This window comes from Exophiala aquamarina (assembly GCF_000709125.1).
Source record: "Exophiala aquamarina CBS 119918 chromosome Unknown aczIA-supercont1.5, whole genome shotgun sequence".
Classification (NCBI taxonomy): Eukaryota; Fungi; Ascomycota; class Eurotiomycetes; order Chaetothyriales; family Herpotrichiellaceae; genus Exophiala; species Exophiala aquamarina.
Window position 1 is genome coordinate 1,498,654 of NW_013550583.1, and position 21,503 is coordinate 1,520,156.

A 21,503-nucleotide genomic window follows, 5' to 3' on the forward strand; every position below is an offset into this window, starting at 1 on the left:
CGTGCTATGACTGCGTCCCGGCCCCAAGGAGGGTGTCATAGAAGACGTGGACATACGAGTAAGGCTGTGACACCGCTGATCCCGGACTGCATCTCACATGAAGCGAACGATGAAAATGCGATTCTCGTTACTCTTATTCCTGGTACGAAGTACTACGGACGAGACATTAGCGGCTACGTATATTCTCCGGGTACGATGGCGTCGGCAATCGCAAGGGATGGCATGGAAGGACGAATGCAAGCGCGAGGCGTCTCTGTACCATGGCGTGCTATGTGAAACAATTGAACTCTGTGACCCCAGAGGTCACAATTTGCACTGTCCTCGAGCTGAATATCGACAATCCTACAGAGTACATGTAGGAGATGGTGCCCAAATGCATGTCAGTTTCGATAGTGCGGCTCTGAGAAAGTGTGTCTTCGTTTCCTTATTGACACGAGAGCGGCAGAGTAGGTTGGATGCCTGAAGCATTGCCGTATGCAATATGCTCAAGACTAACCAGGTTGATATGAAGTCGTTCAGGCAGCCAATTGTCTTGTTGCGCTATAGATATGTGTGTATATATATCGTAACATGATCCTTGCAATTTTGTTATCGCAGGTCTTCGATCAGGCGACCTGTGCCTGTGCCTGTGTTTCATTTCACTCTTCTAAATAGGTGCGGTTCTCCGCACCGTGGATTGGGGGCGGTGGTTCGAAGCTTCAGATATCAAGTCCATCAGCGATTGGACATTCATTGGTTCTTTTCCATTTTCTGGGCATGTCGGAACTTTCTCTCCCTCGGGGCAAGAGTCGTGGGCATTCTCTGTGTCGATCGAGGTACATCGCCTCACTGGGGAGCGCCTTTTACATGTGTGGAAAGGCTGTGTTTGTGTCATGGCACAGACGCAGTGATAAGAACGGCACGGCCCCATCCTTCTGGCTGCGTGGTGGCATTGGCTGGACAGTCAGGCAGTGAGGCGGTCGGAGGGACATTGCGTAGCATAACATGAGACACAACAGTGGAAAATTGAAGCAACAATGCTGTGGACTTGTCCCACCGATTCAATGCACAACTTTCGAGGTGGATGTCAAAGGGTTGAACTCTCAATAAAGCAACATTCGAATGTTACTTGTCATGTGCTTGGTGTGGTGCTTGTGGCTCTTGACAACAGTCGGTGCTTGAGATCTAATGGTACGCAGGTTCCCATTTTCGTGGATCAGGTGGGCCCACGCACGGGGCATTTGTGGCACTCGATGTATTGGAAGGACTGCTGGTACGTGCGCTGTCGCTATCTGACCGAGCAAAACATATCAATAATGCTTAAGCATCGCTTGTGCTTTCTCAATTGCCGATACTCCGTCCAGAACCAAGATCTCCTGTGATGATCCTGTCAGCTTGACATCCCACTTGGCATAACAGCTAAACTCGCGATCAAGAGCGATTGCAAAGCATGTGCTCCGGGCTATGAGTCAATGACGTGGGTCGGCGGATGTCTGCAATCTTCCAGCCTCCTACCCGTAATTGATCCGTTTGACCACCTCGTGAACTTGAACATGGTCTTTCTCACCGTCAGCAGCATCCCCAATGCTGGCCCTCGAATGCACGTGACCTAAGCACTAGCCCTCTTCCACCTTCGCATTGCGTAGTGCTTGCAGTAATCCTCATTGGTTTCCTGGGTTCCTGATTGTTGCATTCCATGTGCGTGCTGCACCTACGTAGAAGGCTTCTTCAGACAACTTAAATTCTTGCTCAAACCGTAATTGCGAGGCAACAAGCTAGGATCCTGATGTGATGTCAGGGGCTCAAAAGCCAATGGAGAAGTCTCGGTCGTTGGTGTTTCGTTGATCTTAGGTAGTATAGGTTTGGTCGAGCCACAACGGTTTGATGAAGAAGTTGGCTGCATCGCAACGTGTGTCTGGGTTTGGCTTGGAAAGCCCAACGCCTTCTGTTTCTAACAATGAAGGCTCGTATCAGCGTATGATCGATTTGAATCCATTGTAAGCCTGTTCCATATCAAAAGCCAAATCATGGGCCTGATCGTCACTCAGCTCCTCTGATGTCTTCATCTGATTGAGAGTAATCAGCCATTGGATGATCTTGCCGCGATTCTCAAAGTCTTGATCAGTTACTTTGTTCACCGACTGTATGACATCGGATAGTAGTGGATGTAAAGCCGACTTGGAGACCATGTTAAGTCGCAGAGCATCAAGAAAAGTAATGAAGTTCTCCGTAGCAACGAGAATCAGGCTACCAGATGCACCTTGAGGCTGCACTGGACCCGGCATAGCTGTAGGACGGGTTAGAACCTCATCTGCGGTCAGGCCGACTCTGAGTCTCTCTTTTGCCCGAGGGCATTCGATATCCCATTTGCGTGTAAAGGTGTCCAGGTCGACAAACTCACGAGCAACGGTTTCGTCACTTAGGATGGAGCGATATTGCTTGAGCATTTTGGAACACATATCCGAATATTCGTTCTCTGGAAGAGCATCTTTAATATAGGCTTTCTCAAGACCATCGAGGGTTCGAATTATACTGTAGATTTCTGCGAGAGAATCAATGAGGTCGCGCTCGGCAGACGAATCGAAGAGCTTCACTTCTTCATCGAGATTGATTTGAGCAGAGAAGGAGGTGTTTGGAGTATAGCTATAGGGGGTGGGAGCATATGCCGATGGACGAGGAGGCTGCGTGGCATACATATTGCCCTACTGGTTGCTTGCGATGTATTCCGTCGAATCTCAACAAGCAACGACCGCGACACTGAAGCCTGGGTGCAGATGAAGATAATGACAAGGCTGAGATTGCTCTGGACTTCCATGTGAGAGGGCTGAGGTCACGTGTGAGGAGGAGATCTCAGGCCTCGTGTGGGGAACCGCCGGGGAAACATCGGTTGAATTATTTGGCTTGGCACGATTTTTTTGAACCTCGAGACTGCGGGTCGCAGATCGCGAGGTCAGAGTAAGTTGCGTTTACCAGAACTCCCGGTCAGGTTTTGACTGGTAGCACAAGCCTCAAGATGGGGAAACAAGCCAAAGCCACGAAGAAATTCGAGAAGAACCGTCTCAAGTCAACCATCGATCGGAGAAAGGAGTTTGCAAAAGTCAAGCAGAGACATCAGCAAAATGCTAAGAGGAAAGACAGAGCCGCCAAAAGGGCAGACAAAGCAGCAGACGAATCAAATTCAGAGGGGGAATCTGGCCAAGAGAATGGTCCTGACATGAATGAAGATGAATACTTCCAAGAAGCCATTGACATTCCTGAGCCAGAGACAAAGACAAAGTCGAAGAGTAAACCTATAAAGCGCAAAAGAGATGGACAGGATGAGCAGCCGGATTTATCCTCCGTATCTGAAAGTGTTGCATCAGGCGATGAAGACCATCATAAAGATCAATTAGCTGCCTTGGCCGAGAAAGACCCTGAGTTCTACAAATACCTCCAAGAGAACGATGCGGAACTGCTCGACTTCGACGAAGATGATGACCTAGCTGAGGTGGATGCCCTTAGCGAGGAAGAACCACCAAACAAGAAACAGAAGACTAAAGGAGCAGCTGAGGATCCGAGCATGCCCGCAGATGTGACACCGATAATGATCGGCAAATGGAAGACCTCCATGAGTACCTCTCATTCCATCCGAGCACTACGACAAGTTGTCCTCGCCTTCCGCGCGGCTGCTCACGCGGATGAAGAAGAAGATAAAACCTTCCGGTATTCCATTCCAAGTCCAGAGGTCTACCATGAAGTTTTGATCACCGCGCTGAAGGAAGTGCCCGACGTTCTAACCCACCATCTCCCGGTCAAAGAGTCTGCGAACGGCAAGCTGCGCATTCCGACAGAGTCTCCGAAGTTCAAGACACTTGCGCCGCTCATCAAATCACATGCTTCTTCCTTATATCATCTTCTGGACCATCTGTCTGACACTAACACCTTGAGGCTGACGCTCCAATCGTTTGAGCCGTTGTTGCCGTATCTCCTGCAATTCCGCAAATTCCTCAAAGTTATCACAAAGGCAGTTGCCTCTGTCTGGTCGGACAATTCTTCTGATGAGGCAACACGTATTACTGCCTTCCTCGTGATCCGACGGCTCATCGTCATTGGCGATGCAGGCATCAGAGAGACTGTCTTAAAATCCACCTACGAAGGAGTCGTGAAAGGTAGCCGGAACACAACTCCCCACACCCTTGCCGGCATCAATTTGATGAAGAACTCTGCTGCTGAACTATGGGGTATCGACCAAAAGGTCAGCTATACAACCGGATTCACCTTCATCCGACAGCTTGCGATCCATCTTCGGAGCAACATAACCAAACCGACTAAAGACTCGTACAAGACAATCTACAACTGGCAATTCATACACTCACTTGACTTCTGGTCACGCGTGCTGTCAACGCATTGCAATTCGCTTCTCGAAGCTGAAAATGGGAAGCAATCGCAATTGCGACCACTAATATACCCTGTCGTTCAAGTCACTCTCGGCGTGATGAGACTAATCCCAACATCCACCTATTTCCCTCTCCGGTTCCAGTTGATGCGGTCTTTGCTTCGCATCTCGCAGGCAACCGAGACGTATATTCCGCTGTCTGCGGCATTGATTGAGGTTCTAAATTCAGCAGAGATGAAGAGGCCTGCCAAAGCAGCCACGCTCAAGCCGTTGGATTTTGCCTCAAACATCAGAGCCCCGACCTCCTACCTGAAAACAAGAATCTACCAGGAAGGCGTTGGAGAGCAAGTAATCGAGCTCTTCTCCGAATTCTTCGTCCTCTGGACCAAGAGCATTGCCTACCCGGAACTACAACTACCCACAGTGGTCATGCTCAAACGGTGGATCAAAGCAGCCTCCAAAGCCGACGGCAACCGCAATGGAAAGCTCAATCAGGCTCTGCTTCTACTGGTCCAAAAATCAGAAGCGAATGCCCGATGGATCGAGGAGAGGAGGAATAAGATCAACTTCTCGCCAAAAGATCGCGCCGAGGTAGAGACTTTCTTGAAGGGTGTGCAATGGCAAGATACGCCGCTCGGGGCGTTTGTGGTGGCACAGAGGATGCAGCGGGAGGAGAGGAAGAGAGTTCTTGAGCAAGGTCGCAAAGAGCAGGAGCGCAGAAAGAAGGCTGAGGTGGAAGAACAGGATGACATCAAGATGACCTGAGTCGCCTCACCCGCTTCCATGACCTTCCGTGGGAGGCACACCGCCTTGAGCAGATATCGAGAGACACGAATGAATTCCACTATTCAACCCTCAAAACAGGGATAATCACTCGCTGGTGACATTGCCTAACTAGTTCCCTCATGCCGCGTTGAATCTTCTTGCCAGTGAGGCGCCCTACAATCCAGAACTACAACCACTTCTCCCTCCTGAGGCTGTTAAGCTTGCGGCAGCTGTATTGCCAGCAGCCAAGTCCAGCTATGACAGCCAACGGTTCTGGTCTTGGACGGTCACAATCCCGTACTCGCCTTCAATTAAGAAGGCAAAAATTTCCAGCCACATCGTATTTGCCAGAGTTGATTGTCACACCAATGTCCTGGATGCCAGCCGTGGAAAATGATCCGGTGTTGGGAACGACCAACTGGAAAATCAGCTCGTTGTTTTCCAGAACAAGTCTGATTTCGAATTCAATCAGATACCAGTGGTGTGATCGATCGGCGCTGAAAGCCAATGTGTATTTTATTGCCATCCCGCCGTAATCTTGAACTTCAGAGGGCTCGGCATCTCATGCAGTGTGTTTCCTGGTCTTTCGACCCAGGTGTCGTCCTTGACCTCTTGGTCAGAAAAGTAAAGACGTTCTTCATGATCCCAACACCGGTGAACATCCTGGTCTTCCGGAAGCAAGGCTCTCTCGCCCCGAATGATTGCCAAGTGACGTCGCCCGACGGTCGTTCCTGGTTGAATCAAACATTTAGACACATTTGTGCGTCTCAATTGTTGATCATGTTTGAAGAACTCCAAATTGTCATCTTCGCCGACGTCGGGTAGGTCGCCGGCGATTATGTTACGTGCGATGTAGTAACCTCTCAGGGTCACCCTCTTGTCAAGAATTGCTTCATCCTCTTGGATGTAGATTGCTCCCACAGCAGCGGCGGTCATAAAACTTGCATCTGTTGGGCGGATAGACATGATTTCACAATCGACTCCGAGGGTCTTATTTGCCTCAGAGGCACTTTCAATCTGATGCTGGATGTATTCGTTGGCTCCACCACCGAACATGACAATGGTATCGAATGGCTCACGATACCCTTCCTGCTTCATATCTTCCACAGCTCCTCGCAACATTGCCATTATCTTCCTCAGTGGGCTTCTATAGATCTCAGCCATGTCTTCTGGAGTTAGAACAACGGTGTCCTTGTGCTTCATGCGCAAGGCTGGTTGCAACGGGAGCCCCTTGATATGTAGCTCACACGAGCTCGAGAAGGGTGATAAAACGACTTCTTTGCCTCCTCGAACTCAGTCTCTAACATATCTTGAAATTGCGATTCGCTCATGTTCTTGCCGCGACAGGTGCCTTGAACGCTTCCGAGGACCTTAGCCATGTTGGACCTACTAGCAATGCCCTTGATGATGATCCGAGCCGCTTCCTTGTTGACCGCGTCGCCGCCACACCACTCAGTCCTGCTTTTGATAACTTCTTGAATGCGCAAAGGTTGAGTTGAAACGATCTTCCATATTTGAAGATCGACCGATCCGGCGCCAATATCAAGGAGAGCGAGAACTCGACCCGTGTAATCATCTCGCCCAATTCGAACATGACGAACTAATGCCGCAGTTGGTTCCCCAATTGTGCTTAAATCGGAGATGCCCGCTGTCTTAGCCAGGTCTAGCATAGTTTGTTGTTGAGCCGGTGTCGCAGCTACTGGCAGTAAGATGGAGACTTGATTGTTGTGTCGATTGGGGGCTGCCAGTCGTGATATTTGCTTGGTTCCCTTGGCCACTTGATCTCCTTGTGACGAGCGGCAATTTGGCTGAGCACATATCGGTGTACATGGCCCATGTTATCAGACAGAAGCTGAAGTTGATCAATCTCAACAAATTGAGGCTCGCCGGGATGAGCATTACGGCGGGGGCGTTGTCGAATCGAGTCGTCCAATCTAGAGATTTTGGTTTGCACTTTGATCAGATCAGGGTGATTCTCCTGGAAGACAATAGGCTTGAGTCTGCTGAATACATCGTCATTACTGATGCGCCCTGCTTTGAGAGCTAGTGTCACTTCGTGGCCCCATAGCTGCTGAGGCTGAGTGCCGTTCGTATCCTCAGAATTTTCCCATGCTATTTGAGTGCGAACAAAGGGCTGACCACGGAAATCGACGGTCTCAATCTCCCCGATGTGTTCTAGAGAGTGTTGGTTAGCCCGGAAAATGCCACGCTTGGTGATGCGGAAAGCGGCTTTTGTAGATGACGTCCCAAAGTCATAGGCAATTGACAATTCTATGCTCGGCTGGTTGATGTGGTTTGGAAACGAATCAGGTTTGACGACCGCGGGACTGTTGTCATTGATAGTAGGCATGCTGCTGGCGATGCTTGACGGGGAAGGGGACCAGTCCAAGTCGAAATTTCCAGGCTGGCATCTTGAGTGGCTCCGCTTACAACGAGTGCAGGTTTCACGAGCGTTCCTCCGTCTACCGACAAGAGAACAATGCACCTGCAGGGTCACCGTGTTAGTATAAGGCATGGATGTCTTGTTTCAATGGGTCTGACTTACTCCGTCATCAAGGCATCGTTGGCACTTCACCATATTGTGTAAACACAAGGGATTCTTGGAAATGATGCCCGGGATTTCTTCGATACGAGAGATGTGAGGCTGTTTAGTATAAACAAGGCGAGGCCGAAGTCTTTGAGCGAGTGAAAGCGAAGTGTTATGGGAAAGCTTAGCTTAGTCTAAGTGATGGAAATGGGCCTGAGAGGCAAGAGAAAAGTGAGGCTGGCTGGCTCTTAACAGCGGCTGATGGGCTCAGAAGCTGGAGATACCCGACAAGAGTGGCCCGATCGGCAAGGACTTACAATGTAGTGACAAGTCACAACCAGGTTTCCATTATGGTGGCAAAGGATAAAGAAGGCAAATGAAAAACAAGTCAATCGACAAAGAGCAATAACGGGAGCCCATTGCATATTAAGTAGCAGTGAAGATTGAAGTGTTACTCTTTCCGTGCCAAGTCACAGTAGGATATTAATTGCTTCAATCTGATGGAAATGTTTTGTTTGCCCGGTTCTAACAGAGGCAGTGCTTTCATAAAATTATCTCTCTCTCACCGACTCCAGTCAAGCCTTCGCACTCGTGCCTCATTTGCCTGTACGCATCGCACTATCATATGGTCTTTGAAGAAAGCACCCTCCATCGTATCACCCCCTGAAACTTTAGACGTCAGACAAACAACAAACAACTGTGAACAGCCTGGCAGCCACCAAGATGGGTGGCAGAAGATGGACCGCTGCCGAAGAGACCGCCTTTCGTACTGCCACTGAGCAAATCTCCAAGCATCCTTTTGAGAGCCTGGATAAGTTTAGAAGTGATGTAAGATCCCACATGGAAGCCTCGGGTTTAAATGAAATGAGCTATAACCGAGTCAGAGGAAAATTCGATAAAATGGGCAAAGCAGTCGGCAAAACCGGGGGCCAGTACATCCAAAGCCTGATCGACGGAGCAACTGTAGTAAATGATGATAGAGAAACTGTCGATCGTGAGAATCGCAGGCCTTCTTTCAGCGTTATGACTGAGTCATCGACCCTCGATCCTCTGAACGGTGCATCTGAGGTTGAGAATACAGCAGACGGTCGGCCTGGAGGCACCACAAACATATCAAACAGCATTCTCCGACACTGCAGAGGAGGGAGAATGCGCTCAATAGCACTTCTCCAGGCGCAATCGACATGGAGCTTAAGGAAGCCTATAGGTATAAAGTTCATGAGCAACCACCACTTCATGAAACCGTGAAGTGGCGCATGAGAGACATTCTACGAGACCTGAATGGCGGAATTGACGCCTTCATGGTCATTCGGTCAGTGTCAACCGTGGGAAGTGACGGCTTGAACACAGAGGCGATTGCATTAAGTGAACTCATGTTCTGGAATATACCGCTCAATGAATTGGCCACCAATCTGGACAACTTGTTCGGCGGGCTCGGTATGACTGCAAAGACAACTAGTTATGAGGATGTACGCCGCAGCCGCGTTGTGCAAATGGGTTTTCCAGGACTTTGACAATCTACCATTCCCACGGCCGTCTCATGATCTCAGAGCTACATTTCTATTCGGATTCTGTGAGTCTCAGAAGGTTCTCCTATCTTCATCCAGTCGAATGGTGACTGACATTTGTTACAGTGCAGCCGGACACCTGCAAAATGGTGGAAAGAGGGGAGAAAGTCCACTGGCTGCAGAACGTGGTGCGTCCGGCCCTCCTGGGGCATGCAGACGACTGTCGAAAGAATCTGTTCGGCGTTTTCGTGAGCCTGGCATCCCCTCCTGGACTGCAAGAGCAAGGCATATCTCAAGCAGGAGCCAACCACCTGCGCACATTTGAGAATCGCAAGGGCCATGCCACGATCTGGGAACAAAGAGTGACCTCTGCTTTCCACGCTGCTCTCGAACTGAGACTGGAGCTTGAGTTAAGTAGAGACGAGTACGAGTACCGGTTTCCATCGCTAGGAGAGCCCTTCGAGGAGGAATGGATGTCAGCTGCTCACTCGATGGTAGGGCTTATTCTACTAGGGAGCAAGGTCTATGCCTGTCTGCAACCGGCTATCATCAGTGTGAATCGTGGCAATCCGGACGACGACCCGGTCACTGTTGCCAAGGCCATTGTCATGATTGAAGGCTATGGTCCGGAGGTTTGACTAGAGAGAGATCGAAGGGAATGGTGTGGTCTCGACAATCAGCAAATTTTCCTCTAGAGATGAGAATGTGGCATCCTAGCGTGGTACTGTGGCAGCGACATGCAATTGTAATCTGCAGATTCTGCAACATATCTCCCGAGGAATTTGAGGTACATGCCCTTGAAAAGCGATTCAAGGTTTACTAGCTGGCACAGTCAAGGTTGTGATCTCAGGGAAACAAATGTACTTGCATTATTCTCTCCCTGATCGAGACCGGTCGATCGACTAGGTCGGGTATCTGCCCCTAGCAACAGCTCTCCAAAAGGCGGATCCTAAGATGGGCAAGATGAAAACTTCGAACGCCAGATCTCAATTTTGCCTATTAATTCGCACCCCGGCCAGTTTCTTGACCCAGTAATCTCCGCCGTAGCCGAGAGTCCGTCCGCTTGGGCTTCTTGGTGGAAAAACAGGCATGAAAGTCTTCAATGCTCCTATCTCCCACCTATGAACTCTGCCTTGTATGCCTGAATCCCTCCCTTCGAAAGGTCTCTCAGAGCCATGGTAGCATACTGGCTTGAACCCAGCTGAAATTTGAGTACCGCAGCAATCTTGGCCGGCTTTTCCACAGGACTAGTGCTCGCACTGTGCTCTTCAGGCTTTGTCGCCGCAGTTTCCGTACTGCCGTTCTCAGGCTCGCTTTCCTTGATCAGGTCCATGTCAGTCTTAACAAACTGCTTGTCTTCGTCGCAGTAGCTGTGCACCTGCACGTCATACGACTCTCCGATTCGCGCGAGAATTTTGCGATAGCCGCCGCTCAGTGAGAAATCCTTCTGTTTGCGGCGCATATTGTAGGGATCAAGGCCGCCACCTTGCGCGCTAGCCATGAAGGTCTTGTACCACTCGCCGAGCGCGTTGGGCGGATACTCCACGTCGAAGCCGGGCAAAGGTAGTACGATATCAAAGATAGAGTATTGACCACTCTCGGCTTCGGAGGCGGACATTGACCTCGCCCGCTCGAACATGTCGTCACGGTCACCCGCGCGGTCCTCGCCCAACGGTTCAATAACGACCTCTCCATCAGCATCCACGCTTTGAGCTGCCTGAGGTTGCGCGTCTTTCTCCGGGTGCTCATGCACAAGGACAAGATCACCCTCCACCACTCGGTCCCCGAACCGTCTCCACCGCTCACTGACGGCGAGATTGAAAACGAGAGACTGATAGGCGTGCACATACATCAATCGAAGGTTCCGCTGGATACTCAGGAGAGCGCCGATGAAGTCATTGCGTTGTCTGCCCAGATGTCTGATCAGCGCCGTCTCAGCCGAGAATTTTCGCGGCAGTCGATCCAAGGTTTCATTTGTTCGGCCCGTCATCCGCCAGTGGTTGATTGCATCTGCTCGAGCACGATCATCTTGTCCTACAAGTGTGTGTGTATCAGCCGCGGACTGTGCAGCTTCGAGCGCGACAGGAGAGAACTGGAGAATTGCATCGACCGCCCCTTGGAAATCTCCCTGAAGAATCTTGAGTCCCACGGTGTCAGTGCGGTTCATGAATGACCCGAAACGCTGCAGTCCATAGTAATTCAAAAATCCTTGGTTCCGCAGCCGGTTAAGAGATTGAGAAAGGTATTCTTGTGTGGTTTCGATTTTCTGGTTCTCGGATAAACTTTGCCAATCATCACCCACACTGCATTCCCGCAAGGTGATTGCGAACTCATTCCCATTCAAATCTCCGAGTTCAAGCCCGTGCTTCTCATACTTATAATCCCCGACAGCTGCATACCTCAGGCTCCTATTCAAACCTGCCAAGCGACCTGCGTCGAGACGGTATGCACTAACTCTTTGAACTGTGACCCCGCGGCGATCTTTAGTGCCCGCAAAGTTGAAGCTTTTGGGAGTCATCTTCAGTTGCCGCGAGAGAAAGCTGATCACCTCCATCGTATCCTTGTTCTCTTTGTAGAGATTGAAATGAACATAATCGCCACCGCGTTCTTTCCAGCTGATCCGATTAGGCTCTCCCCTTCCCTTGGGGTTTTGCTCACCACGCACCCCCGGGCCTTTGGATGCACCTGTCAAAACCAGAATGCCATCCTTGTCAGTGGACGAGTCGATTTTGGATTGGAAAATGCGCCGGATGTCTCCATGGATCATTGACCGAATGCTACGGTCTGAAGTGAAGGGTGTCCGGACTGTTGGGTGATCTCTTGACTTCTTGCCTGGGTTCAGGAGGATAGATTGGTACAAGGAAATAAGTTCTTCGACGACTTCCTCGCTGAAATATCCGACTAATTTGGCTCGGTCCTCTTCAGAAACCTGTCGATATCAGCAAACAAAGAATGACAAATGAATCGGCTACTTACCTCCGTGACTTTGCTTGGGGGCTGCCCTTCACTTTGTGTAATGGGGTTTCTGGAGCTTGAGGTTGGTGGCGCCTCACCCGTCGGGACCCCAGTGCTTGGTTCCATCGCTTTGTCGCTGCTCGAAGCTTTGTGGTTGCTTTCATCACCGCCACCTTCTGGCGCACCAACTAGCGTTCTGCTCTGAACGATCCCCTCATCCCTGTTTTGCTTGGGTCGCAGATCACGGAGGTGCGCCACAGTCCCATCCAGCAAGATCTCATTTACAAGAAAGTCAGTGTATCGCTTTTTCAGCAGCCCATAAAGCACAGATCGCGACTCCTCCACCCAAGTGTGGATTCCAACCTCCAGCTCCTTCATTCTATCACTGGAATTGGAGTCTGATTTGTGGTTGTCCAGGGGGGTGGCTTCGCTCTCTTCAACCTTTACTCGTTTGAGCGGCCTAGGGTCTTCCATATGTACATCCATCTCAACTGGGAGGCCAAGCAATGAGAAGATCCTTACTAGAAGGGCATGACGGTTTCCTATAGTTTAACAAACGCAAAAATCGATTGTGCCAAGCCATCTGCTGCTAACCCCGTAGAGGATTAGTGCATCTCCTTTTATTTGGCGCCTTGGCAGCCTTGTGCGCAATCTATCGACGTAGAGAAACAGGATAAGCCCGGGTAAGATGTGTTGGATGGTTCAAGAGAACGCTCTCTGGGGTTCGAACAGCTGTCACCGATCTGACTTTAGTCCCTTAGTTAGCAATTGGCTCCGGAAGAATAATGTATGAGAACATATCTCCCCTACACCTAGCTTCCGGAATCGGGTTGATTTTTTGTTCGATGTCTGCAAGCCTTTTGCATCTATCTAAACCAGGTAGCTTTGCTCTCACGGCTAATGAGCTCCTTCCATTGCAACATGGCCTCACCCTTTCCCCGCCGATTTTCTGTTAGCAAAGTGGCTTTTTGCGTCTGGGAAAGGATTGCTGACACCTCCCGTATGTTAAAACATAATGAGGGGGCTTGCGGAAGCTAATGTTCCCGGACCTCTCGCCACAAACAATGATGGTCAATCTTGACATACAAATGAGGGAAGCTAAGCCTCTAATCTCATCTCCAAGTCGATCGTTAGCATTCAAGCCCTCGCTACAACCGTCAAAGGTTGGTCGAAGCCTTCGAACTCGGACTCAACGATTTCCAGGGTCTCTTCCCAATCGACACCGAAAGCACCGCTGTTGAATTTGCAAGTCCACAGGTCACCAGGGACCGCATACTCGTCATGCTCTCCAAGGTCGCATCGCGTATAGTCCTCGAGCTGAGTTCGAAGTGATTCAAGCGCCATTTGCGTCTGTCGCAATATCCTCTCTGGTGAGTCTCTGCCAGGATTATTGAATCGCATGTTCTTTGTCCCGTAACCAACGCTGGTCAACAAACAAGCGATCCATCGTCGTTGCTTACAGGGTTGTTTGCGGTAAGTGCGTGGGTCTGGCTTTCCATTCGACGCCTTCTTTTCCAGCGTTTCGTCATCCTGATAGTCCTCAATTTGAGGCGGAATCAGGAGGCATTTTCCAGCTAGGTGCCTGGGCCTCTTCGCCGTCTCGCAGTAAGACTGATATGCTTTGAATGCGCCCGGGAACTGGAGAGAATTAGCCCTGTCAGGAATGAATAAAGTCGTCGCACCTCAGTTTTCAGTTGTTTTGCGACTCCAAAACCCCATAAGCCTTGGCAGTTAACTGCATCTTGGAAGTAGAGTTAGCCAGAGCTCATTTTATGGCGATGATGTAGCTTTACGGATAATGGTCGCTCCATCTGGAGCATCAAGGAGGTCGCCGCGGATCTCATTGACATGGAAAGTTGGATAATCACTTGGTATATCATTTCTTTGGTTGTCAGATGTCTCATGATCTGGTGACAGTCGGTGGGGAGGAGAGTCTCTACTGCTTCTCACTTGTCTAGACCAAAGTTCAGTTAAAATTGATTATCAATGTTGACGTTTTATTACCTTGGGGGTACATCTGCATGAATCCAAAAGGAATTGTCGTCCTGGCTGGAGGCCTGAATGCGATCGTGAGCAGTTTCAAGGTTCTTCATTGAATATCTGTGAGCGGCGTCACTGCTTGCAAAAGCATCCATTAATCTTGGGAGAATAGCTTGGTATGCCTCGTCAATCGCATCCAGTTGCATTCGGGCGAATTTCTGACTACCTGGATGTTTTGGACCGCCCCAAGTGGAAACGAGTTCGAAATACTTGTCGTCCACCTCGTCCAGATATTCGTCGCCACTTAAACCGAGAACGCGGAGGTATGGGGCTAGATGTCCAGCTGAAGACCTTGTGATCTCTCGTTTGGGTGTTGTAAGAGGTGAATGATGATATGGGAGTGAGGTCATGCTGAATGATGAACAGCCGGGGTATTCGATGACTATCATGCTAGAGTAGAATTGGTTGGAAGCTTAGATATCATGGTCGATAAAAGCGTCAAGGAACGAGTGAATAAGCTAACCTATCTCTTGAGGGGGTGACGTGGTTTCGAGGCAGTTGAATTCAAGGTGAACTGAATAATGTCAAGTGGGCAGCTGCGAGTCAAGGCAGTGAGGACTTCGGTGAATGTAGAACAACGATACAGCTTGCTGCCAGTATGATATTTGCTCTGTCACCGCGTGGACCACAAGAGACGCGCCTTATTGTATTGTTGTCCATACGGCCCCTACAACATAATTTTATTCAACCGGTGGACCCGGACATTGGACTTCGAACCAAGTGCGAAGCGTCTCATTGTACCATCAACCCCACTAACCGATCATTTTCTGAAGAATGACAATATACTCTTTCGTGTTTTGACACGCTTTCTGACCGGATTGCTTCCGTCCGTGGATTTGGTTAAGATCTCGGTAGTAGCTAGGAAGTTATACTGCTGATGTGAGGGCGTACTGGCTCTTAAGGACGGGAATGCTGTCCGAACTTTGTCGGTGAGAATAGGCCCGCAGGACTGCTTGTTTCTCCTACTCCTTTGACGGCTCAAGGCCCTGAATATTCCGTCGTCGTCGTTGGGTTGACGTTCAAGCTGCTCAATTTCTTGCAAAGCAGTCATTCCGTTGGTTGCCAAATTTTCTTCTGCTACTGCCTCGAACCGCAGCACACCTCTGGCTGGCTGGATCTCAAGCGCGTCGAGCATGAAATCCTGTATCAAATGGGTGCTTCTCTTGTTTTTGGTTGCGGCTATCTCAGCTTGCAGTGCGGCGATTGTGAGATGATAGGCCGGTTCAGAAGTCCCGGCCAGAAGCATGGTGACATCGGTATTGAGCGTAATCATGATGCACGAGGGCGGACGCTGGTAGATCTCGGAAAGACGGAATGAGAAGTCGATCAAGAAATCCTTTTCCGGCTCGACCTGTAGAACCGTGTCAGTAGAATACCGAGATCTACATATCCTAGCTTACACAAGAGTTCATCTTGAGCTCTGCCAGAATGATCGAATCCTTTGCTACTCGTTCCTTGGCGGTATTGTTCGACTCGCGGCATGAAAATGCATCAGTGTAATACTGGCTTCTCTTTTTTGAGATTTGCATACGTTGCCAAGAGTGTTCCAAACACGCGACATCTGATAGTTGGCCCTCCGTGCATTTGGTCAGCGTCCCGTATTGATGTGTGTGCGTGATCTCGGGAGGTGTGGACTGAGCGCGCTGAACATGCTTGACCCTTCTCTCTGGTGGAGACAGTGCTCTGTTCAGGTGATACCTGGCGTCTGACGCATTGCCGCCATTTGGAGGAGTGGAAAAGGCGTTCTCGACATCTACGGCATTGATACGACTTGTGGACGAGGGTGTAGAAGCGGGGTGCAATGGGAATGCCATTATGTCTCGATCGTATTTGCTGGAACCAGCTCAAGAACATAAAGAAACGTGTATCGGGCCTGTCATTGAGGTGAGGAGCTCATCATCCTCGGTGGAGGAAAATCAAGGGCTGTGAGAATACTGTGATTGGAAGTGAAGCTGCAAATGAAAAGTAAAAATGAAAAATTGCAAGGCTCCAAGTTGGGATCCAAAAAACCAACAACAGAGACAGAGGACTCTCGTGGATACTTCGAGATACCTTGGATTGGAATTTGAGGCGAAGTGATGTGACACAAAAGTTGAATAGATCTGCTCAATTCATCGTAGCGACGACAGAACTTCATGCAGGTGCCCGTCGCGGTTTCTCCAGATGATGAAACCTACAGCATTCCTTGCGCCGGAAGCCTAAAGGGAAGGAAGCCCCCGATATAGCCCATGGCAGAGGCTGATTGTCCTGGTCAAGAATGTAGAAATGGCAGGTCTTACCAATGTGGCCTACGGTACAGATCTGCAACCTGGCAATAAGCGTGTTAATTGAAGTTCTGTAGCGGAATTCTAGCAGACCGCTCCTAGCTGTGGCGATTGAGTACTACCGATCAGTTGATAGCTAGATGATGAGGAAGATAGAACGACCTGGCTAAGATGCCTAAGCAGGCAAAGTGGACCAGGTGGAGGTACGTGGTATGTTCTCTCTCGGCTTCGGAAAAACTGTTTCGGGCATCTCACGTGCTTGCTTGAGAACTCTGGACAATGCGGCCTCTATCATTGAAGCAGTACATGCGTCATGCCTGGCACCCCGAACAAGATTCCGTCAATTGGGATTTGTTAGGGCTGCTTGTGCATTTCTACCCTATGATAACTAGGTTTGAGCTCGTACCCTAGCACGAGCAAGATGTCTGATTTTGATGAGCTGGTTGGCACGAACAGCCGAGCCGGAAGAATACAGGACGTCGTGATGGAAGACTGGCTGCGGGGGATGTTTCTCATAAGAACTGGACTGGGATTGGGCGCGGTCTCCCTCCATTAGACCAACTCGGCATTCGAAGTCACTAGGTAGATTTGACAGAAACATCGCCCACTGATTTTGCAGGTTTGATTTCAGGCGGGAAGGTAAGCCGCATGCGAACGGGTTTTCTCCTTGACGTCCGGACAATCACGGGATCGCATCATCATATCAGCCTCAGAGGTTGTATGTTTTTCTTGCGCTTGGAGGCAATCTGATCATAGAAAAGTCTTGCCCTGCTGCAAGCTTCGCGTGACAGGGAATCACTCATCTGATGCCTCAAAATGAATTCTTCTGAGACGTACCCCAAGATCGCTCAATTCAGTGATATCATTCCAGACTGCCAGGACTGTATCTGTACACACGGCAAGTAAGTTACCTATGTGCTATGACAATGTAGAAGCGTCACCATGACTGAACCTGGACCAAGAAATGTCGGACGACAAGTCCACTCTCGACGCCAACAAAGGGTCCGTCGGTAGGCCAGAAGATCGGTAACGTTCTCTCCAGGTTTAAACACGCTCGGTATTACTTACACTGTGACACGACAGGCGGCCCGCTGGACAAGAACGGTGTGATTGGTAAAGAGTTCAAAGCGGATGGTGGCATCAGTGGCACCGCTCAAAATGGCAAGTAAAACATTATATGAAAATAGACCTGGGGCATCGGTGCAAATACTGAAGTTCGTCATGTGAAGTTGCCGAGCAAACCCAGGGAGATAAGAAGCCTTTGTTTGATAAGGAAAGTGCGGTTGGCAAGGCCTTCACTGATAAGCGATCGAGGTCCCTTTGTCAAAGTATCACTAAACCAGAGAAGCCGGAGGTGTCAGGGCGAGTTAGAGAGATAAGACCACGACGATTTGCCAAATTGTAGCAGAGCAGTCGTTGATTACTGTGACATAGAAAAATCGGTGGTCCGTTAGCCAGCGATGGCGCTATTGGCAAGAACTTTACATGTGAGCCGTGGAGGATCTCGTACCTGTCCTGGCTAACCTGTGTATAGCGCAAGGAGCGGTTGGTGAGACTCTACAAAAGAATTTAGGTGAAGGTGAGAAGTGATGCATACTGGGCCAAAAAGTCCAGAAAAGCCGGGATGTGATGATGGACAACTCATTTTTCCCGCACAATCGGTCTTCAAGATAATTGCATGACATCAATTCTATTAATCGCACGATCTCCCGATCAATTTGTGACTTAGGCCGAATTCCGTCGACTATCTTTGGGATTCATAGACAGCAAGAGGAGTCCTCGTGTGAAAGGTCAATGGAATGGCTTATGCTAGAGCTTGGTTTCGGGGTTCCTGAATTAGAGAATCTATAGAAGATGCAGCAATTCCTGGACGGAGATCAAATAACTGGCGTGAGGTGTAAGTTGACGCGTTGTGGTGCTTGCGGCTCAAGTTGCACTGCGCGTCGCGTCGATATTTGACCCGGCAAACTTTCCGTCTTCGGGTAGTTCATTTCTTGGCACTGGTCAAGAACATCACGTGAGTGGCGTGAAAAATTGTCCTCCACGTCGACAACTTCCTTACTATGAACGTGAGTGATGGTAGAAGATTCAAGAGAAATGGAACTCGTTGTTATCGGTTTCTTCTCTGGTAGTAGCCCTCCTCATCTCCCCATGAATGTCGTCCTCATCTCGAGAAGTCGGTCAATTTCTAAGCGCCCGCATTCGAGGAGCCGCTAGGGTCATATGCAAGTTTCACCAATGACCGTTTCACCGAGGTCTTGTCCCTGCCAATCGTGATCACGCCTGAGAACTCTGCCCACTGGGATCCTAAAGATGGCTTATCGCGCATGATCGGCTCTTCTACGCGCTCAGCTGTTTTTCGTGGCTGACGTTCCACCCCTTGTATTCTTGTTTCCCAGGTCCTCCTCGTGTTTCGATATGGGATAGCCAGCGCTTTTTGCCTAAGGCTTTCCTTGTTAATGGACCCAATCGCTATAAGGACGAGGTCCCTTCCCCCGGTTCTCAGTCCTGCATCGGTTGGCACTTGAGACAGACGCCTCAAGATTTCACCCTGCATAACCGCCCAATATGCACAGTCACAGTTCAAAATACGCACGTGTCTTGCACATATTATCTGCGATGGAACCCCGTGTTTCCTCCCTCTCTTTCTCATCCGGACTCCTGGACAATCGTTCATTTCGTTGACAACACACAGGCCCCAACGACAGTGTCACAGATTGTGGTCACGACCAGCCCAACATTTGGCCACCGCATTGAGCTTGTGCAACCAGTATTGCCGGGAGCTGATGATGGCAAGCCCAAGTCCCTCGATTGATACCACGATCTCGCTTATGAGAGCCATTGACGGTAGTCACCTTAGGTGGTCCGACTTCCGCACAGTTGTCCTTGGAGCTTTTCGGATAAGTCTTGGTGACTCACTCCAGCTGTCAGAGCTATCAAGACCATTTGCCGATCGGCTGAAGATATCGCTGCAAAATCTAGATCGTTTCTCTCCCCAGCAAAGACAGTGGCGAAGCCAAATCGAAAATGGCAAGGCGTTTGGACCTACCATGTTGTTCCCTCCCAATGTACTTCCACCCATCAGTGTTCACCCAGCCTTGCACAGATGCTTGACGCCCAAACTGAGTAGGGAAGCACTTCCCCCTCGTGCAGTCAGGGCTAGGGAAAGCTTGTTCGAACTGCCTGCACCCCGCCCAAGCATGCTCACCGGCTTTTCCACTTCGGCTTTCAATGACCGCGAGCTTTCTATCCTCCCGAATTGCGCTTCCGCAACCGGCACGATCGTGGACTTTTCGGCTGGCTGCGTCACTCCTGGAACCACAACCTACTGCCCTTTCCTTGTCTTTGAGCGCATGAGAGTTGTGTCGGATGACAATATCCAAGCTGCCAGAAATCAATGTGCTATTGCTGGAGCTCACTGTGTTCGGGCACTGCAACTCTTGTTCAAAAGATGCTGCGGTTCCCGACCGGCATTGGACAAACCCATCGCTTTCTCCTGTGCTATCGACAACTCTACTGCATTGATAAACTATCACTCCACGGATGCGGATGGACGATATTTTCTGTCGGAGATTTCTCGTTTCAATCTAGATGATGACAACAGCTTCAATGAGTTTCAAGGCTGGATCGAAGCTATCGAGGAATGGGGATCGACATACCTTCTCCCAGTCATCAAAGTCGCCTTGAAACAAGTCCTGAAAGGCACTTTCACGCCTCCGATATCACCAATGCCCTCCCTAACACTCTCTATTGATACGGCAGCTGGAGGCGAGGAGATTCTGATGAAGATTCTTCGTTCTACATTCGGTTCCATTAAATGGAGATGTGAAGGCGAATATGAGACTCCACTAAATAGCAGTATTGCGCATTGTGGGACTCCTTTTGGTGCTCGGAAGATCAGGACAATGGCCCTGTCCCCAACAGAATCTCTCGAGCTGATGAGCGGTGTTTCGGGCAGGAGTGGCCACTTCTCTGGTTGGAGAATGAAGCCCGATCATAGCGCTACAAGATCACCTATCTCACGAAAACACCACCCACTCTCACCGCTACAACTCAAATACGACTTTCCAGAGTCACCAGTCCGTCGTGCAACCCTTTCCCCCTGCACACCACCTCCTGAGGCTCCATGGACAGCCAAGTCGCCAATGCTCGTTCTTCAACGAAGGATGGACCTTGCCATGGATGAGATACAGGAGCTTAGGACACTCGTTCAGACACTTCAGAAGCAACTTGTGGCAAAGAATATGCAACCTGAACCTGAACGAACAGACAGCCGACAACGGCACCACTCGGATTCGGACATGATCATGACCCCCACTGCACCAACTCTGACCAGCCCCATCGGCTGGGAGGAGTCATTGGACCGAGCTTTTGCCGTTCAGGCATTTGAGAAATCAAATAGACAAGAGCCGGAGTCCCTCCAAACTCTTTTCCTTCCCGCCGCATATGTCTTCTTCTTCCTCTCGTCATGGGTCTTGGGTGATGGCCTACTTCTACCAGTAATGAATGTGATGTCTATGTTTTGCACATGGCCATTTGCTGTTTTCTTGTTTGAACTAGCAGGTCAGCTCGTATAGATCTACAAGAAACTATGCGGTTTCGGTTCTGCACTTTGGGGCACCAGTAGCTTTTCTATTGTATTCTATTTCCAACGGACACAGTCGCCGAAACAGGGCGGTACAACTGAACGGACAATCAGTCCAGAATATGTATTCTTGATGACTTGTTCCTCTATATAACTAGAGTATTAGGTGATATTCCGAGCACAAATAGCACTTAATATAAAGCCTACTATTAACGTAAAGCTTTCCCTTTTTTTTTCTCTTTTTTTTTTCTCTTTTTTTTGGAATTCGTCATTCAGCACTTACCCTATTATTTCGGTACAATATTATCAAATAATAGTACTATAGATTGTTTGAAAGGCTATTGAAGCAAGGCAGGAGAGACCCTAATATTATTAGGCACTATATATAAGGTCGTCTTTATGCTAATAATTTAACCTCGTATATCATCACTTTTCCTGTCTTTATACGGCTATAGACTTATACTAACCTTGTTTTTTCTTTTTTTCCCTTTTCCCTCTCATAGAG

The 21,503-nt window shown here is 49.5% G+C and overlaps 8 protein-coding genes across 8 annotated transcripts; 3 read left to right on the forward strand and 5 right to left on the reverse strand.

Annotated features, from left to right (window-relative positions):
- Nucleotides 1-1,949: 1,949 nt before the first annotated feature.
- Nucleotides 1,950-2,675, reverse strand: A1O9_07200 (uncharacterized protein; the record flags this gene model as incomplete). The annotated part of the gene is made up of 1 exon (XM_013404146.1): nt 1,950-2,675. The coding sequence occupies one exon, from the start codon at nt 2,673-2,675 to the stop codon at nt 1,950-1,952; it is 726 nt and encodes a 241-aa protein (XP_013259600.1).
- A 317-nt stretch (nt 2,676-2,992) lies between these two features.
- A1O9_07201 (uncharacterized protein) lies at nt 2,993-5,119 on the forward strand (the record flags this gene model as incomplete). Its single annotated transcript, XM_013404147.1, has 1 exon — nt 2,993-5,119. The coding sequence occupies one exon, from the start codon at nt 2,993-2,995 to the stop codon at nt 5,117-5,119; it is 2,127 nt and encodes a 708-aa protein (XP_013259601.1).
- A 516-nt stretch (nt 5,120-5,635) lies between these two features.
- A1O9_07202 (uncharacterized protein) lies at nt 5,636-7,469 on the reverse strand (the record flags this gene model as incomplete). Its single annotated transcript, XM_013404148.1, has 3 exons — nt 5,636-6,316; nt 6,367-6,860; nt 6,914-7,469. 3 exons carry the CDS (start codon nt 7,467-7,469, stop codon nt 5,636-5,638), a joined length of 1,731 nt encoding a protein of 576 aa, XP_013259602.1.
- Nucleotides 7,470-8,369: 900 nt separating this feature from the next.
- Nucleotides 8,370-9,792, forward strand: A1O9_07203 (uncharacterized protein; the record flags this gene model as incomplete). Its single annotated transcript, XM_013404149.1, has 4 exons — nt 8,370-8,714; nt 8,768-9,115; nt 9,153-9,219; nt 9,281-9,792. The coding sequence occupies 4 exons, from the start codon at nt 8,370-8,372 to the stop codon at nt 9,790-9,792; spliced, it is 1,272 nt and encodes a 423-aa protein (XP_013259603.1).
- Nucleotides 9,793-10,262: 470 nt separating this feature from the next.
- A1O9_07204 (uncharacterized protein) lies at nt 10,263-12,595 on the reverse strand (the record flags this gene model as incomplete). The annotated part of the gene is made up of 2 exons (XM_013404150.1): nt 10,263-12,083; nt 12,131-12,595. The coding sequence occupies 2 exons, from the start codon at nt 12,593-12,595 to the stop codon at nt 10,263-10,265; spliced, it is 2,286 nt and encodes a 761-aa protein (XP_013259604.1).
- Nucleotides 12,596-13,246: 651 nt separating this feature from the next.
- Nucleotides 13,247-14,499, reverse strand: A1O9_07205 (uncharacterized protein; the record flags this gene model as incomplete). Its single annotated transcript, XM_013404151.1, has 4 exons — nt 13,247-13,747; nt 13,792-13,850; nt 13,903-14,045; nt 14,114-14,499. 4 exons carry the CDS (start codon nt 14,497-14,499, stop codon nt 13,247-13,249), a joined length of 1,089 nt encoding a protein of 362 aa, XP_013259605.1.
- Nucleotides 14,500-14,909: 410 nt separating this feature from the next.
- Nucleotides 14,910-15,963, reverse strand: A1O9_07206 (uncharacterized protein; the record flags this gene model as incomplete). Its single annotated transcript, XM_013404152.1, has 2 exons — nt 14,910-15,500; nt 15,550-15,963. The coding sequence occupies 2 exons, from the start codon at nt 15,961-15,963 to the stop codon at nt 14,910-14,912; spliced, it is 1,005 nt and encodes a 334-aa protein (XP_013259606.1).
- A 3,239-nt stretch (nt 15,964-19,202) lies between these two features.
- Nucleotides 19,203-20,990, forward strand: A1O9_07207 (uncharacterized protein; the record flags this gene model as incomplete). Its single annotated transcript, XM_013404153.1, has 1 exon — nt 19,203-20,990. The coding sequence occupies one exon, from the start codon at nt 19,203-19,205 to the stop codon at nt 20,988-20,990; it is 1,788 nt and encodes a 595-aa protein (XP_013259607.1).
- Nucleotides 20,991-21,503: the final 513 nt, after the last annotated feature.